The following is a 17,960-nucleotide window of genomic DNA, read 5'->3' on the forward strand; positions in this document are numbered from 1 at the left end:
ATAATTTGTTGAATAATGAGTACATAGTTTTTAACTTTTAAATGATCTTTTCTGCTGGCTAACAACTGTAATTATTATATTGACTTTATACAAACAACCTTACTCAACAAAAACAACAAACAAAAAAGTCTCACTATGCAGTCCTAACTAGCCCGAAACTTCCTTATAGGCTTAAGTTTCAGTGAGAGACCGTGTCTCAAAAGTAAATAAATTAGTTACTAATGAGGTAGATGACAATAGAGAAAGAACCCTCTGTGTGTGTTTGTGTGCACATGCGTACATGTACACCACTGTAAAAGGGCCATGTCTTATTCCTGTATCAATTAGCATAGGCCGCCAAACTCCCTGCACAAAGGAGACATTCCAGAAGGTTTATAAGTTGACTTAAACAAGCATTTTAGAATACATATGTCTCTTAAAAAGTGTACATTAGGGCTGGAGAGATGGCTCAGTGGTTAAGAGCACTGACTGCTCTTCCAGAGGTCCTGAGTTCAATTCCCAGTAACCACATGGTGGCTCACAACCATCCGTAATGAGATCTGGTGCCCTCTTCTAACCTGCAGTCATACATGCTGTATACATAATAAATAAATAAATAAATCTTTAAAAAAAAAAAGTGTACATTAGGGAAGGGGGGATTTATAAATCCTGAAATAGCACACATGGCTCTGCCTATGAGGAGAAATAGACGAACAAAAGTCAATGTAGAGCAGTAAACAAAATGTGAATGACTCAAAACCATTCTTGATTGATCATGTTATAGACTCAATGACAGTTCACCTTTCAGTTCACAAAGTTTTGACAAAGAGAGTGGCCAAACGTATAAGAGCCAGCTTTTGGGGAAAGTTAGGAGGGACTGGCCTCTGAGACCTGAGCTCTCCATTAGGGAGGGGACAGATGGAGTGTGAGAACTGTCTTCAAAAGAAACTCAGTTCTATGGGTCTGCATTTTCTCATTCTCAAACCTGTTCTCCTCTGCATGTGAAGACCTCCAGAACTCAGGGTCTCAGCAGCAGAACAAAGGGCGAACACGAGGGAAAACACTCAAAGCAGTAACTCCATCAGCCTTTTTTAGCTCGCTGTGTTCCCCTCTGGAAGCCAAGAACAGAGTAAACTAAACTGTCTGGTCTCTGCCACGTGTGCCCTAAATCAGAGCTGAAGTGCAGATGAGAAAATTTTTATTATTATGTCGAATCAAACATTATAATCCCAAGTAATTTTCCATATGCCTCCCTGTTACCTGCGTGCCTATAAGCCAGCATAGATTTTAGTCTCACAACAGTGAGTTGGAAGTGTGCATCTGCACACTAGCCTCTCCTAGGTACAAATATTGCAAAGATCACATGAAGAAAATATGAGTGTATGTGTGCAGTGCTGGGGACCAAACCCAGGCCTCAAGCACAGTACGCAGGAGCTCTACCATGGTTCTGCTCTGGCCAGGCACACTAAATGCTAACCGAAACTTAATTATACTTTCCCCAGAAATGACACAGTCTTAAGTGATAAGAATCTTAGACTACGAGTTCTCCCAGTATATTCTATGGAGTCCTGAAACATCAGGAAGGGCTATGATGGCAAAACTACCTTTAAATTTAATTTCATCAGTGTGGGGAGTTGTGTGTGGCACAATGTGGAGATCACATGACAGCTCTCTGACGCCAGCCTCCTTCCACCCTTACATGAATTCAGGTTGCCAGGCTTGAACTTCAAGCACCTGGACCCATTCAACACTGGGATGGTCTCATGACCAGCCTTAAATACTAGCTGGAGCATGGTTCAGTGGCAGAGCACATGCTGACCATGGAGTACAACATATTCTGCCGTTTTTGTTGGATGACATTTATAATCATGGTGCAAAAGCAGTGGTGTAGCCCAGAATGGTCACATGACCCGGAAATCCCAGCTCTTAGCAGGCTGAGGCAGGAGGACTGAATTGATGTTTCAGGCCAGCCTGGGCTAAGGAGTGAAATACTGTCTCAAACTAATGAATGCAGCATCGGCAGGGAGAAGTGCCGGTCCCCCAGCTGGGGAACTGGGGTGGCATCTGAGTGCTTCACCAGTAACGGTCTTCACTAACATCTGAAGAAGTTCAACCTCAGTCATCCTTGATAAAGCAGAAAAGAATAAAGCTTTATTGAATCTTGCTCCTTGAGCACACAGCCTTTTAGCATTCTTGTGGTGAAACTGACATTATGTAAGAAGCACTTGCCTGGACACCTAGGCAGACAGCTGTCGGGAAGAACTGGGCACTGAACCAGTTTCTGCCCACTGGAGAGAACACTTGAAAGAACACTGACAGGCAGTTATGGCTGACCAGGCTCGGTATGTGGAGATATTTTCTTTATCCTTTTTGCTACTGGTTTTGTTTTCTGAGACAGGACTTCATTATGTATGCTTGGCTGTCCTGGAACTCACTAGGTAGACCAGGCTAGCCTCAAACTCTCAGGGATGCACCTGCTTCTGCCTCCTGACTGCTGGGATTAAGGACATGTGCCACCCTGTCTGACTTTGGAGGTATGAGTCTTTAAGAAGAACTTGAAGGAAAACACTTGTCAACAGTTTCTGCCAATAATAAAACTTGAGTTTTCAAATGAAAATTAGAAATCTTAAGAATGTATAGCAGCCATCATGGGGCTTTACAACTTCACAGTGTTTAAATATTTTGATAACATTGGTAGTGAAATTAGCAGCATAATAAGCAAAAACAGCAGCATAATAAAATGTAACAGCATTTAGAAGCCTTTTATAATTCAGCAAACCACTTCTCAAAAGGAGGAAGAATTTTTATTTGTTATGTTAAGAGAAGGTCTCATGTAGCTCAGGCTAACCTAATTCACAAAATAAAAAAATTAAAAAGATGACTGAGTGAGTAGAAGAGCTTGTTGCCACACCTGAACCCCTGGGTTTGATCTCACGGACCCACATAGTAGACGGAGAGAACTGACTCCTGCAAATTCATTATCTGACCTCCACACACATGCCCACACATACACATATAATAAATAAATGTAGCAAAAACTTTTTAAAAAGAAAGATAAAAGAAAGAGCCCGAATTATTATAGGTGGAGAATTTCTAAGAGGGATGTAGTTATGTTTATCATAAAAATTAAAATAGTAATCATTCTCTGATGTTTGGATGATGTTAACACATGCCAAATACTGTTCTTGTTTGATTGTTTTTTGAGACAGGATTTTTCTATGTATCCCAGGCTGTCTGGAACTCATTCTGTAGACCAGGCTGGCCTCAAACTCAGAGATCTGCCTGCCTCTGCCTCCCAAGAGCTGGAATTAAAGGCCTATGCCACCATGACCGTCTTGTTCTTAACATTCTATATAGCTTAATCTTAATAATTCCATGGCAGTAAGATTTTATCACCATTTTGTCTTGGTATTCACCAAATTACCATCACATCATCCATGAAACCCATCCTACAACACCTTCCTGCCTGCCTCTCCTATTATGCTGAAAAACACCCAGTCCATTTCCACAAAAATTCGACTGTTATGATCAACATCCACTATTCAAAGAGTCTTTCAGGCTAATGGTCTGACACTTTTTCCCACAACCAATCCTTCCCTAAATGTGTTAGCACACTTGCTTTAGTGAACAAAGAGCCAGGCATGTTGGTGCACACATGGAATCCTAGTACTGAAAGGCTGAGACAGAAAAGTTAGGAGGAGTTTGAGGTGACACCCTGCAAGCCTAGAAGGGCCCCAGACTTTTAGGAACCTTTAATTCAAATATGTACACATTAAAAACCTACTTGTTGGAGCCATCTTTCATGTGGACTTTGGCATAAAGAACATCCACCATACCAGGATCGTCGTTCATGTACTCGATCCCTGCCATCTCTGCTTCCAGGGGTTTGCCTCCAGAGATGTCACTGCCAAAGGAAAAACATCAGATTTGTACAGCTGTGTAAGCAAAGAAGGCTGCAGTATTGTGAAAGATGGTTAGTATGCATAGTCAAGTAGTTAAGAACAGACCTGTGGGGTTCTAGCTGTCCTTCTAATTTCAAGTTACTAAATGTCCAATGCCCACAACTGCAAAACACAGGAGAGTATTTTCAGCACCACACCAGGTGCCAATACTCACTGATGAGCTCTAAGACAGAGCCAAGGATGACGAGATTGGCAATGACATTCTATCGTGCTGGCCCTTCTCTCAAAAGCCCATCTCTCTTCATTATGTCTACAAGTTACAAGAGGCTGTCACTCACTAGTTGTGCATACCAATAACACAGCTTCAGGACCACCTGTCCACATTAGTGAAAAGCCTCCTAGACTCATCTGTGCAAGCAAGTCCCTTTCTAGGGAACTGCCACAAGGGAATGGCAGCACGGGCAACCACAGCTGCTGAACCAAGTTGTTGTTTGGGAGTTTTGTTTGTTTATTTGGGGTGTTAGTTTAGAGTGTGTGTGTGTGTGTGTGTGTGTGTGTGTGTGTGTGTGTGTGTGTGTGTGTTTAAAGCAATGTTTGAGTTTATTAAGGAAGAGCTTTAATATGGATTTAAGCAGAGGCATTAAAGAGGAGAAAGAGAAAAGAAAGAGGGGGCAGGCAGGCCTAGGAAAATGACAGTACACACTACATATGGGTACAAGCTTCTCAAGAGATGTCACCCCTAAGTGTCCTGACAAAAGCCACGTCTGAAGTTGCTGACTTTTGAACATACACTGTGTCTTACTTACTTTTCTACTGCTGAGACAAAACAGATGACCAAGGCAACTTAAAAAAGGAAACATTTAAATCTGAGGCCTCATATATGCTCCAGCCACACCCAGTGAGACAGACCACTTTCTGTTGCCTGCAAGTCAAGATGTAGGATGCTCGGCTCCTTCTCCAGCACCACATCTGCCTGCACAACACCATGTAGCACCATGATGATATTGGACTAACCCTCTGAAAATGTAAGTCACCCAAATTAAATTGTTTTTCCTTGATAAGAGTTGCCGTGGTCATGGTGTCTCTTCACAGCAACAGAAACCCTAACTAAGACACCTGTCTTGTGTGTGTGTGTGTGTGTGTGTGTGTGTGTGTGTGTGTGTGTGTGTGTGTGTGAGAGAGAGAGAGAGAGAGAGAGAGAGAGAGAGAGAGAGAATATTGTTTTTTTGTAGGCAATCTTCACAGCAAATCTTGTTAATTGTGTCAAAATTCTTAACTCTTGGCAAGCAAGATTCCAACCAGACTCTAGAGTGAGGAGCTTCTTTTCCTCCCCCTACCCTCTGAATGCTTTCTCTTTCTGCCTTGCCTCAGTTTCCTCCTCTGAGACTTCAATCCCTTAATCTTAAGGGTGATGATGACTAAAGATCCATTCTCCACAACTCTCAACTGCTGAGCCAGGATGCAGACCCTGCCTCTCCAGGGACTAGAGTCTCAACCTGTGTGATCTAAGGATGCACGAGAAGGTCCAGCCTTGGAAACTGAAAAACTGTCATGTGATGGAAACCAACGTTGGTCCCGAATGTTCCCACTATCATGTTTTCATCCCAGATGCCTCTAACAGACATACACTTCATCAGAAAGAGTTTCCTGCCCATCAAAAGCCAGGAAAGCTCCACCCACTATATAGTGTTCCCTAGGCATCATATGGCTAGGCCCCATCACCCTCTTTTATATCTCTATGTCTTAAATAAAGCAGGTGCTCAAGGGGTCTCAAGTCAACACCGAATGGGTGGCCCACCATCTGGGGAAAGGTGCTCTGGACAATGCTGAGAGGAAGTCAGTCACCACCTGCCATCTCATGGCCTTTTCTGGGCTCTCTGGAAACCCTGAGACCTGCTCCTTAGGTCTGCCTTGTACCTTAACTCCCCATGGGAAACCACTGGACTGTCATTGTGCCTCACAACTTCCTCCTTTTGCTACTTCCAAGCCCTGTATGTTGTGATCATCAAACTGGATTCAGCTGGGAAGACCTCGCTCCTTTAGGAGTTCATCCAATGTCCCCACCAAGGCCTTCAACACTCAAGGTCATTGGGTGGGGGATTTCCTGTGGAATTACCTTCCAAGTGGGAGATGTTGGAGGTGAGGAGGAGCTGCAGCCACTGGGGTACTCTTACACCTGCTAGACAGGCAGACTAGTGGTTGTGGTACAGTCTCTACAGAGACTGGGTGGCTGGAGGAGGCCAGCATGGGCTACTCTGAATCAGCATGTCTCAGACAACCAAGGGTGCTGGTACTGGCTAAGAAACAAGACAAGCTTGGAGCACTGAGTGCAGCTGAGGTGCCACCTTCACCCATGTGCCAAACTGCAGGGCAGTGGACAAGCTGGGCTTGTAGCCATGCCCGAGCACCATATGAGAATATCCTGAGCAGGAAAGGAGCTTGAGCACACAAGAAAAGACTGCACCCAACCAACCAACATTTATGGCCCTGCTCAGAAGTCTCCCTAGGACTGTGCTTAAGATAAAGAACATTTCTAAACATTCCAGGTCACAGAGACCTGAAACCTCATCTAGTCTACCAAGTACAAGCAAAAAAACTTGCTTTAACAATCAACTTTATACTAACTGCACCACACACACTGCTTTATTTTTTAAGAGATAGGGTTTTAATGGGCATAGTATGCACATACCTTTAATGCAAGCACTTAAGAGACAAAGGTAGGCAGATTTCTCTGAGCTAGAAGCTAGCCTGATCTACATAGCAAGTCCTAGGCCAGCCGGAGTTACATGATGAGACCCTGTCTCAAAATAAAAACATAAAGAGAAAGGGTCTTGGGCTGGAGAGATGGCTCAGAGGTTTAAGAACACTGGCTGCTCTTCCAGAGGTCCTGAGTTCAATTCCCAGCAACCACATGGTGGCTCAGAACCATCTGTAATGAGATCTGGTGCCCTCTTCTGGTGTACAGGCATACATGCAGGCAGATTACTGTATATATAATAAATAAAATAAATAAATAAATAAATAAATAAATAAATAAATAAATAAATAAATAAATAAATAAATAAATAAATATCTGAGAGAGAGAGAGAGAGAGAGAGAGAGAGAGAGAGAGAACAGGTCTTATCAAGTTGCCCAGGCTGGTCCAAATCTCTGGACTAAAACAATCCTCGTGCTGTAGTCTTCCAGCTGGAACCAGAAGCATGTGCTGTTCCTAGCTTTCCTTATGCTTTTAAAATTAACTCTGGTGGAGCTGGTGAGATGGTCTAGCGGGTGTACATGCAAGGCAAGTCTAATGACCTTAGTTTGATCCCTGGAACTCATGTAAAAAAGCCAGAAGCACTGGCCTACATCTGTAATCCCAGCATTCCAATGGCAAGATGGGAGAGGCAAACAGGAGAATCGCTGCAAAGCTCCACGAACTGGCTAGGTAGCCTGGAGTAGCAGCACGGCAGAAACCACCTCAGTAAGGTGGAAGGAGGGAGCAACCCTGAAAGCTGTCATCTGACCTTCACAAGCATGCATGGCACATGAACCCCATAGTGTCTGTCTGTCTGTCTGTCTCTGTCTCTGTCTCTCTCTGTCTCTGTCTCTGTCTCTCTCTCTCTCTCTCTCTCTCTCTCTCTCTCTCTCACACACACACACACACACACACACACACACACACACACGTTACAAACAATTAAAAAAAACTAGAAAACAATTTAAAAACTAACCCTGCAGGGTTAGATCAGCACTACCATGTTTTCACTAGGTTGTATTCAATGCCTCATGTAAGAACAATGTGAGCCTTTTTTACCGCCTGCAGAGTTTGTTGGATATGCTGCTCATTACCATTATACTAAGATTGACATGACTAAGCTTGCATGGACTGAGAGCCCACATTCTCTCCTAAAAACCTACCATGCTATGTTTTGTTGTTTTGTAAGACGGGTCACAAGAGTATATAGTTCTGTATGTAGCCCAGGCTGTCTTAGGAGTGTGTAGCCCAGGCTGGCTTGAACCTGAGGCAAACTTACGTCTCCCAAGAACTGACGTTACAGGTGTGAGCCACTATACAGACTGTCCTACTGTCCTACTGGTTTTTATCAGATAATAACTATCATAAGTTGGTATCTTTCTAGAATTTGTTCGGGTATATTGGTGTCATCAAACCATACCAAGTTTTAATGCTTAAGCACCATTACTCTTCCCCTTGATCTGCAGGTCGAATTTCTCCCTCACTGCCTTTCCCTTGGTGCTGAGGACTTTAAATCCTTGGAGTGAGATAGGGTACCACGAACAAAAGCTGGGTCGATGCAACAGGCTCCCAAGCTTACTTATGAGTAGAAATGGAAGTACCTGTGAACTACGCACAGATTTATCAGGAAAGAGAATAAAGAGCAGGGGAGAGAAATCTGGTGGTCTGCCTGATAAATGTGCTTTGGCTGGTGGTTTAAAGGTGACCTCCAATACAACAATTAGAAATTAGCCTCTGTCCACAGCTGGTTTCTCTTCCCCAGTCCTGCTCCTCTTAGATTTACTTGTTGAAGCCCTGCCTGTGAGGAACTCTCAGGCTTCAGGAGAGAGACGCTGGAGTGACGAGGCGTGGCTCATATTTGTCAAAGCAAATACTTAGCGCCACTGCCCTGTTTCTGTCCTATATCCCACAGAGAAAAGTCACAGGGGACACATTTGAGCATCAGAGTTTCCTCAACACTGAATAATTCATTCAAAATCTATTGAGTTGCATGAGCCTTAAGCTTAAGAATTTCAACAGAAATCTGGGTTCTGGTTAGGCAGCATCTTTTAGTTTCAACAACTACCTCCAGATTTCAACAACCCAGATCCTTCAAATACCCACATGGCATTACGCTTTTATCAAATCCCAAATAAGCCATGTTTGTTTTAATATTCCAACTTGAAATGTCATCACGTTCAGCTACGACAGTCTACACTGGCCCTCTTGCACTGGTTCCCTTTGCACATTTTATTTTGGGATCTTTACAGCCATTATACACTGGCATACTTCCCCAAGGTACCACTGCAAAGGCTGAGGGCAAAGGACAAACCTAAGTGGAAAACAAAAGACAATCTACTCGCCAGCGTTTGATACAATCTTTTAAAGCGGCATCTCACCCATCTGGGGAAAGTGGTCTTCTCTGAGCAGTCCAACACCTGGCCCTCACCTAACATCACAGAAGTGTGTTTGCACTGTAGATGTTTTGAACAAGTGAGCACAGCACAGGGGGGCAGGAGAAGAGGGCTGGGGGCACAGAGGTGGGGGGGTGGGGGGCTTGTCTTATTTTACTTGCTGGTCTCCAATCTTCCCAGCTTTTTGAAAAAAGCATCTTCAAACATCTTTCTGCATGCACTGCAGATTTCTGGCAGGGCAACTTTGTCCTATTTCAAAAGCTGTGCTGAATTTGAAAAACTCCAATTACCACTTTCATCCTGTCATGTCAGAGTTTTAGAACTATTAGGACTATTCTTTATTCCCAGTGCACACTGACTCGGACATGTTTCCAGGCTCCGATTTGGCAGTGAGTCACAAAAGGCACTACATACACAAAAGGGAAATACTCGGCTAGGTCTGCCCAGAGCTTAGGATTAAAACTCAGTGGTTAAAACCTGTGGCCTGGTTTTCTTAAGGCAAGAACAAACACTTTGCTACATAATATTTTATCTAACTCTACATTTTTTTTCTCTTAGCAGGATTATCTCACTGGCAGCTAGAAAAATGTAGCTACTTTCAGTCTAGTTTAGCAAAAAGAGAATTGAGAATATAACGAAGTATGAGACCTTTAAATATTTTTTTATTTTACAAAGAAAACTGTAACTATCTAATGATGAACACCAAATGGTTCTGAGTTATAAGTAAGATTTAAAAAATAAAACAGTGGGAGTCGTGGTGCACACCTTTAATCCCCCAGCACTGGGGAGGCAGAGGCAGGTGGATGTCTGTGAGTTCAAGGTTAGCCTGCTCTACATAGGGAATTCCAGGTTAGCCAGGGTTACATAGTGAGGCCCTGTTACAAAAAGAAAAAGAAGAAAGAGAAGAAGGAAGGAAGGAGGAAGGGAGGGAGGGAGAGGAAGGAGGAGAAGAAGAGAAGAGGAGGAGGAGGAACAGAAGGAAGAGGGAGGAAGGAGAAGGAGGAGGAGGAACAGAAGGAAGAGGAGGGAGGAAGGAGAAGGAGGAGGAGGAGGAGGAGGAAGAGGAAACAACAGGAAACTGGCCCCCAAACAAATCACTGTACTACACAGTCTGATATGCAACACAGAGGAAAACTTCAGATCTTTCTACCCTGTTCTGCCCATTGAGCCAGGTGACCCATTTCTTTCTCTGTGTAGCTCTGGCTGTCCTGGAACTCACTCTGTAGACCAGGCTGGCCTCAAATTCAGAGATCCGCCTGTCTATGCCTCCAGAATGCTGGGATTAAAGGCGTGCTCTACCATGCCAGCTTAGGTGACCCATTTCTCTACAGGGCCATGTTAGAATAGTATGGCACCTGTATACAATAACTGGATTTTTAAAATAAAGAGTGTGTGTGTGTGTGTGTGTGTGCGCGCACGCGTGCACTCATACAGGCATGAACACACACATGCCATTGGTGCTTGTATGGAGACAAAAGGACAAACTCAGGCACTGGTCCTTGCTTTCCACCTTGTTTGAGACAGGCTCTCTTGTTGTTCATCGCTGCATACTCTAAGCTAGTTGGTCCATGCACTTTCCTCTCAGCTTCCCATCTCAACACAGGAGTGCTGGGACTGCAGATGTGTGCTACCACATCTGGCTTTACTTGGGTACTAGGGATATAAACTCAGGTCCTTATGCTTGTGCATAAAGCACTTTATTCACTGAGCCACTGTGGGAAGCAGAGGAAGCCCTGAGTAAATGAAGTCCTGAGTGAATGTGTGCTATCGACATGTCAGGGACCCCAGTGTTTCAGCCCCATGGTGGTGAAAAAAGTCCTCCCTGGGTGAGGCCGAGAACAATGCTAAGCCTTCTTCTGGTCTGAATGCTGACAATGTGTGTGGAAATGTCTACTGGAGCCCTCCTCCCAGATGTTTATGGCTGAAGACTGCTTCCTATAGAGACTGAGGCTATCTAGACAGGCTGAGCCTGCTTCCTTGTGCAGCTGTATATGATATCCCTGCCTTCTTGTTTATCTGCATGTAATAACCGCTCTTCAGCTGTATGCAGCACCTCCCGACTTAACTACATATAATGAATGTGCTGAGCTGCTGGGTACCATGGCTTCTCCATCCGAGAGCCCAGCCCACACAATCCCAGCTTTTCTATATGTCTGTCTGTCTTATTGCCTATCATTTCTTCATTTCCTCATCGCTCCTGGGCAGGGTTCCCAGACCCAAGCTGTGCAAAGGCTCAGGAACCTATCTCCCTGCCCAGTAATAGAATTCTCTAAAATCTATGTGAGTGAGTTAGTTTCCAAATTTCTCTTCATCAGTCTTAAGTAAAAAGAGAGAAAGGGTACTTTTGGGTCCTGACCTCAAGATGACCAATAACAGAAGAAATAATGGCTGTGCCAAAAATGTCATAGTCACTTCCTCCCGATGCACGCCCAGGGACACTAGGAACGTCCTTGTTCAGAATACTGTCAAGGCCACTGCCATCAGGACACTTCCAAAGCAAGTGTCTCCCACGCTTCTGTGCTTCTTTCTCTATGTCAGGTTGTACTACTTCGTGAGCTGTGCTAGTCACAGCAAGGTGGTCAGGGACTGATCTCATGAAGCCTGGAAGGACAGAAGGCACAACCTCAACTCAAACCCGCTGGTGCTGCCTCGCCATCCGTCTCCACAAACCCCAGGCAAAGAGCTGGCTTCACAGGAGAGAAGAAAAACCATCGGAGAAAAATAGCGGAAACTATAAAGAGAGAGAGAGGGAGAGAGGAAGAAGGAGCTCTCTGAAGTGATACTTCGATGCTAGATATATGTGTAAATTAAATTTTTACAGTTGAAAAAATAAGTAACAAGTCATCCTGGCCCGAGAGAGCGCCTGAGTTGACTTCCTTTTTCTTTTCTTGTCTTTTTGAGACGGGGTCTCCTTATGTAACCCCAGCTGCCCTGTAACTTGCTATATAAACCAGGCTAGTCTCAAACCCACAGCCTTGCCTCCTGAGTGCTGGGATGACATTCTTACTGACTAAAATAAAATATCTATATTTACTCCTTTATTGTTTTTTATTTGGGGGCAGATTGTTTGATTGCTCAAGACAAGGTCTCATGAAGCCCACACTTCCTTTCAATTGGCTTACGTAGTCAGGGATCACCTTGAACCCCTGATACCCATCTCCATGCCCAAGTCCTGGACTCACAGGCAAATGCCACCATACCACATTAGACTGATGTTTACATTGCTGAGGTGGAGTCTTGTGAGTCAGATGGGCCTCAAATTTAAGACGTTTTGGAACTACATATGTACATCATCACAGCCGCCTTCCTCTCCTTCCCCTTCCTCCTCCTCCTCCTCCTCCTCCTCCTCCTCCTCCTCCTCCTCCTCTTAGTTTAGCCAGGTGCAGTCCTGTGCTGGAGAACCTGGAATCCCAGTTCTCAGGAAGCTAAGGCTGGAGGATCTGCTTGAGCCGCAGAATCTGAGACTAGCTCAGGCAACATGAAATCCCAACTACTCAAGAGGCTGAGGCAGGCGACTGAGGCAACACAGTAAGACCATGTTCTGTATAAATAAAAGAAGAGATGGAGGAAGAGGCGGAGAGGGAGAAGGATGGGGAAGGGGAGAGAAGGCAGGAGGAGGAGCATTACCTCCTTCCTAAGGAATGCTGGAGTACTGTCTGAGCTACTATGATAGGCCCTCCAAGAGAACCACTCTCTTTCACATCTTGGTTAAGGGACTTGAAGACAGGGATCAATTTGACTACAGTTGGATTTAATCAAGTCAGAGTCCTGAAAAGCCAACAGCTTGTCCCTGCTGCAGTCACAGAAAGGTGACAAGAGGTGACAAGTGAAGGGACAGAGAACTGCAACATTAGAAGCAAAGGTGGGAAAAGAAGCCATAATGTGGGAAGCCTCTAAAAGCTGGACTTTACAGGCAAGAAAACAGGTATTTTTCCTTAAAACACTAAAAAGCATCAGAGCTCTGCCAGGACTTTGATTTCAGCCCAATGAAACCCATGGAGGTCTCCTGATACAGACCAGAGAGATGGCTCAGCAGATCAAGGTGTTGGCAGCCAAGTCTGAACCTGAGCTCAATCCCTGAAAGCACATGGTGGGCGGGAAGAACTGACTCCTGCAGGCTGTCCTCGGACGCCCACATGTGTGTCTTGACATGTGTATATGTTTTCTTTATAAACACACAAATGAAAAATAAACAAACGATAAAACTCCCAGGTCCTCCAGCTCTCTCATCCCAGCCTAGGCTGCCCTCCCCTGCCTTTCCTGACCCACAGATGGTGAGCCAGATGGTGAATGTGTGTTTTTTTAAGTCATTGAAGTTGTAGTAACATACTACTCTGGATCAAACAATGAGGTGTTCTGCTTAAGAACCAAATTTGCCTCTCAATTAGTACAATTTAAACTGTAAATGCATGCTTTAAGGCCATTTTCAAACTTTCAGCTGATAGTCCAATGTCAGGTACTACAAATGAATGATTCAGGGCTGGAGAGATGGCTCGGCAGTCAGGAACACCTGTTCTTGCAGAAGATCATGCTTCGTTCCCCGGCACCTACACAGTGGCTCCCCACTATCTGTCACTCCAGTTCCAGGGGCTCTAAGACCTTCTGACCTCTGTGGGCACTAGGCACATACAAAGCACACATACACACATGTAAGCAAAACACTCATACCCATAAAATAGACAGATCTTACATATGCATTCATGAGTGAGTCAACAAACCACACTGTTGACCATCACGAGCTGATCCCCATGTCATCCAGCTCCCTCATCTGCAAACAAGCCTGTGATACTAAAAACCCAGCCATCCCTCCCATGCTGCCTGTTACGTACTTAATGAACTCCTCTTTACAACGCTGCAGGGTCTCATACGTCTGCTGGATCTCTTCTTCGCTTAAAAGCACCAACATCCCAATAGTCAGGTGAAGCTTTTTAGGATTCTGAAAAATGGAGCTGTCAACCCCACGATCCTGTTGTTAGAGGAAGAGAAACAAGAAACTCAGGTCATATAGAAGCAAATGGCAAGAATAATCATAGCAAAGCCGGGTGTGGTGGAGCACTCCTTTAATTCCACCATTCAGGAGATGTGTAAGTAGGTGGATCTCTGTACTACAAGACAGCCTGGTCTACATAGGAAGTTTTGGACCAGCTAGAGCTACATAGAAAGATCCATCTCAAAAACAAACAAACCAACATATATAAGCAGGGTAAGCGGGCTTAACTTGTAATCCCAATCCCAGCTTTGGGAAGGTTGAGGCAAGAGGATCACTGCAAATTCTAGGACAGCCTGGCTACATAGTAAAACATAACTCAAAAAACAAACAAACAAACAAATGGCTGGAGAGATGACTCAGTGGTTAACAGCACCTGGCTGCTCTTCCAAAGGACCCAGTTTCAATCCCAGCATAAAATGTTCAAATATATATTCAAAATCTATAAAAACAAATAAGTAAAATGTTCAAATATACAGTCATATATATAGTCATATATAATCACACACACACACACACACACACACACACACACACAGAGCCAGGCATGGTGATATACACTTTTAGTCTCTGCACTGGGTAGGCAGAGACAGGCAGATCTCAATGAGCTCGAGGCCAGCCTGATCTACAGAGCAAGTTCCAGGCCAGCCAAGGCTATCGACTGATTCTCTGTCTCAAACATACACACACACATATGCTGTGGGATGTTCTGTATGTCAAATGTGTTGCTGATTAGTCAATAATTAAAACACTGATTGGCCATTGGCTAGGCAGGAAGTGTAGGCGGGACAAGGAGGAGAATAAAGCTGGGAAGTGGAAGGCTGAGTCAGAGAGACACTGCCAGCCACCACAATGACAAACAGCATGTGAAGATGCCGGTAATCCACGAGCCATGTGGCAAGGTATAGATTTATAAAAATGGATTAATTTAAGCTGAAAGAACAGTTAGCAAGAAGCCTGCCATGGCCATACAGTTTGAAACCAATACAAGTCTCTGTGTTTACTTGGTCGGGTCTGACGGCTGTGGGACTGGCAGGTGAGAGAGATTTGTCCTGACTGTGGGCCAGGCAGGAAAACTCTACCTACAAATGGCGTCCAACGTGGTGGCAAGAGTTTCCATCTAAAAACCTGAGAAAAGATTCTAAAACGGAGCTAAAAACAGTTCCTAATTGTCTCTCTCAAATGAGCGGCAGCTGCTGGTTTGAGCTATTGGTGGGTTCCTTGCATGCGAGCTCAACCTGCCATATGGCGGGAATGAGGCCTTTGCAAGTGGCACTTTGAGCTGCATGGTGGATTTAGCCTTTGCTGGTGCAGAGCAAAAGGGGAGGTTTCTGGGCTACACGCTGCTTGGCTAAAAGCATAGACCCCCGATAGCTCCCAGAGCTGGCGGTAAACCATGGCCATGTTGGGAAGCTGAGGTGGGCGGAGTCAGCAGCCACAGCTGCTGCAGTTTAAGGCAATAGATTCACAATAAGACAGATTCAGATGTAATAGTTTACAATGTGTGTAAAAGATACGTAGGCTTGAAAGAGACAAAAAAGATGATATATAGAGTTATAGAAACATAGTTTTAAAAAATAAAGTCTTTAAAGAGACAGTAAAGGTAGTATAAAAAATAAGCCACGTAAAAATGGATATTACACAGAGAATCTGCATTGTGTTGTCTTTGGGACTTTTAACTGCAGAAAAATATTTGATTGTAAAAGCTGTTGAGTTATGCCAATATGTATATTTTAAAGGTACCTTGACTTCAAAATTTGGATATAAGGATATGTTACTTTGGAAAGGAGACTCTGCTTTTGTTCCCACAGAAAGCCAAAGGCTATGGATTTGTTCCAGATTAAGATACATCAGGTTTGACCAGCCAAGACCCCCTGAAAGGTCTCCGATGACACCATGGCCCAGATGATCCAACATCCAGAATGGTTTGAAGGCAACTGGCTCAGACGATACACCCTCATGGACTATTTCATAATCCTAAAATTTTCTTTGTTTCCTCATAAGATACAGCGCCCCCCTCCAGCCGGAAGTAGTAAGAGAAGCAACGCCCAAATTCCCAAATTATATGTAATTTTACTTTGTTAAGGTTAAAACCTTCCTTTTTTTTTTTAAAAAAAAAGGGGGGAAGTGCTGTGGGATGTTCTGTATGTCAAATGTGTTGCTGATTAGTCAATAATTAAAACACTGATTGGCCATTGGCTAGGCAGGAAGTGTAGGCGGGACAAGGAGGAGAATAAAGCTGGGAAGTGGAAGGCTGAGTCAGAGAGACACTGCCAGCCACCACAATGACAAACAGCATGTGAAGATGCCGGTAATCCACGAGCCATGTGGCAAGGTATAGATTTATAAAAATGGATTAATTTAAGCTGAAAGAACAGTTAGCAAGAAGCCTGCCATGGCCATACAGTTTGAAACCAATACAAGTCTCTGTGTTTACTTGGTCGGGTCTGACGGCTGTGGGACTGGCAGGTGAGAGAGATTTGTCCTGACTGTGGGCCAGGCAGGAAAACTCTACCTACACACATACACACACACACACACACACACACACACACACACACACACACACAAAAAAAACCACAAATAAGTGGCATGAATATAACTGAGAACATGAAAATAAACCCATACACAGAAAATGTCTATACAGGGAAGAGCCAAGGTGAGCCTAATTGGATATAAAACTTAACTCAAAATGGATCAGTGACTTACACATACAGTTAAGCCTCAAGTCTTTCAGAGAATAAATAAAATTAATTTTCTATGACCCTGCACTTGGTACTGGGTTCTCAGACATTATAGTAAAAAACATCAATGAAGAAACACAGGGAAACTGAAGTTAATCAAACTTCACAAATCTAATGCATCAGTAGTAAGAAAGCGAAAGGAAACCAAGCATGGTGGTGCGCCTGTGACTCCAGCACTGAGGAGGCTCAAGCAAGAGGACTGAGTTCAAAGTCAACCCGGGCCGCACAGTGAGGCAAAGGAAGCAAGACAGAAACAAGGAAGGGGGAGAGGGAGAGGGGGAGAGAGGGAGGGGGAGAGAGAAAGGGAGGGGGAGAGGGGGAGAGAAAGGGAGGGGGAGAGGGGGAGAGAGGGGAGAGGGAGGGAGAGGCAGGCAGAGAGGGAGGGGGAGGGAGAGGGAGGGGGAGAGAGAGGGAGGGGGAGGGGGAGAGAAAGGGAGGGGGAGGAAGGGAGAAGAGAGAGGGAGGGTGAGGGGGAGAGAGAGGGAGGAGGAGGAAGGAAGGGGGAGGAGAGGCGAGAAGAGGAAGGGGAGAGGAAAGGAGAGGAGAAGGAAATAGAGAAGAGAAGAAGAGAGGGGCAGGGAGAAGGAGAGGAGGGAGGAGAAGCAAAGGGAGAGGAGGGAAAGGAGGGGAGAAAAGGGGAGGGAAGAGAGGCAGGGGAGGGAGAGGAGGGGAGAGGAAAGAAGAGGAGGAAGGAGGGATTGAGAGTGGAAGAAGGAGGAGCATTTACAGAATGGGAGAGATATTTGCATTATTTGTTAAAAATAAAATATCCAAAATAGGAGCTGGAGAGATGGCTCAGTGGTTAAGAGCACTGCTGGTTGTTCTTCCAGAGGTCCTGAGTTCAATTCCCAGCAACACATGGTGGCTCACGGCCATCTGTAATGAGATCTGGTGCCCTCTTCTGGTGTGTAGGCATACATGCAGACAGAACACTGTATACATAATAAATAAATAAATCTTTAAAAAATATCCAAAATATATAATAACTCTTGAAACCAAAACCAAAAACACAAACAATCTTCTTTATCCCAGCACTCAGGAGGCAGAGATAGGTGGATCTCTGTGAGTTCAAGGCCAGCCTGGTCTACAGAACGAGTTCTAGGACAGAGGGCTTCACAGAGAAACCCTGTTCAACAAACAAACAAACACCCAATAACAACAACTTAAAAAATTAAGAGAAGATTTAGGCAGGTATCTTCCCAAAGAGCTGTAATAACA

General features: G+C 44.5%; 1 protein-coding gene across 6 annotated transcripts in view; it reads right to left on the minus strand.

Annotated features, from left to right (window-relative positions):
* Ascc1 (activating signal cointegrator 1 complex subunit 1) overlaps positions 1-17,960 on the minus strand; it is a 106,360-nt gene that overhangs the window by 44,886 nt on the left and 43,514 nt on the right. For all 6 annotated transcript variants that reach the window (XM_052744917.1, XM_052744916.1, XM_052744919.1 and 3 more), the window contains exons 6-7: positions 13,841-13,977; positions 3,764-3,883 (exon numbers count right to left, since the gene is read on the minus strand). In XM_052744917.1, the coding sequence (XP_052600877.1) occupies positions 3,764-3,883; positions 13,841-13,977 (257 nt within the window). The remainder of the gene's footprint in view (positions 1-3,763; positions 3,884-13,840; positions 13,978-17,960) is intronic.

This window comes from Peromyscus californicus, unplaced genomic scaffold (assembly GCF_007827085.1).
Source record: "Peromyscus californicus insignis strain IS unplaced genomic scaffold, ASM782708v3 Scaffold_19__1_contigs__length_69161282, whole genome shotgun sequence".
Taxonomy (NCBI): Eukaryota; Metazoa; Chordata; class Mammalia; order Rodentia; family Cricetidae; genus Peromyscus; species Peromyscus californicus.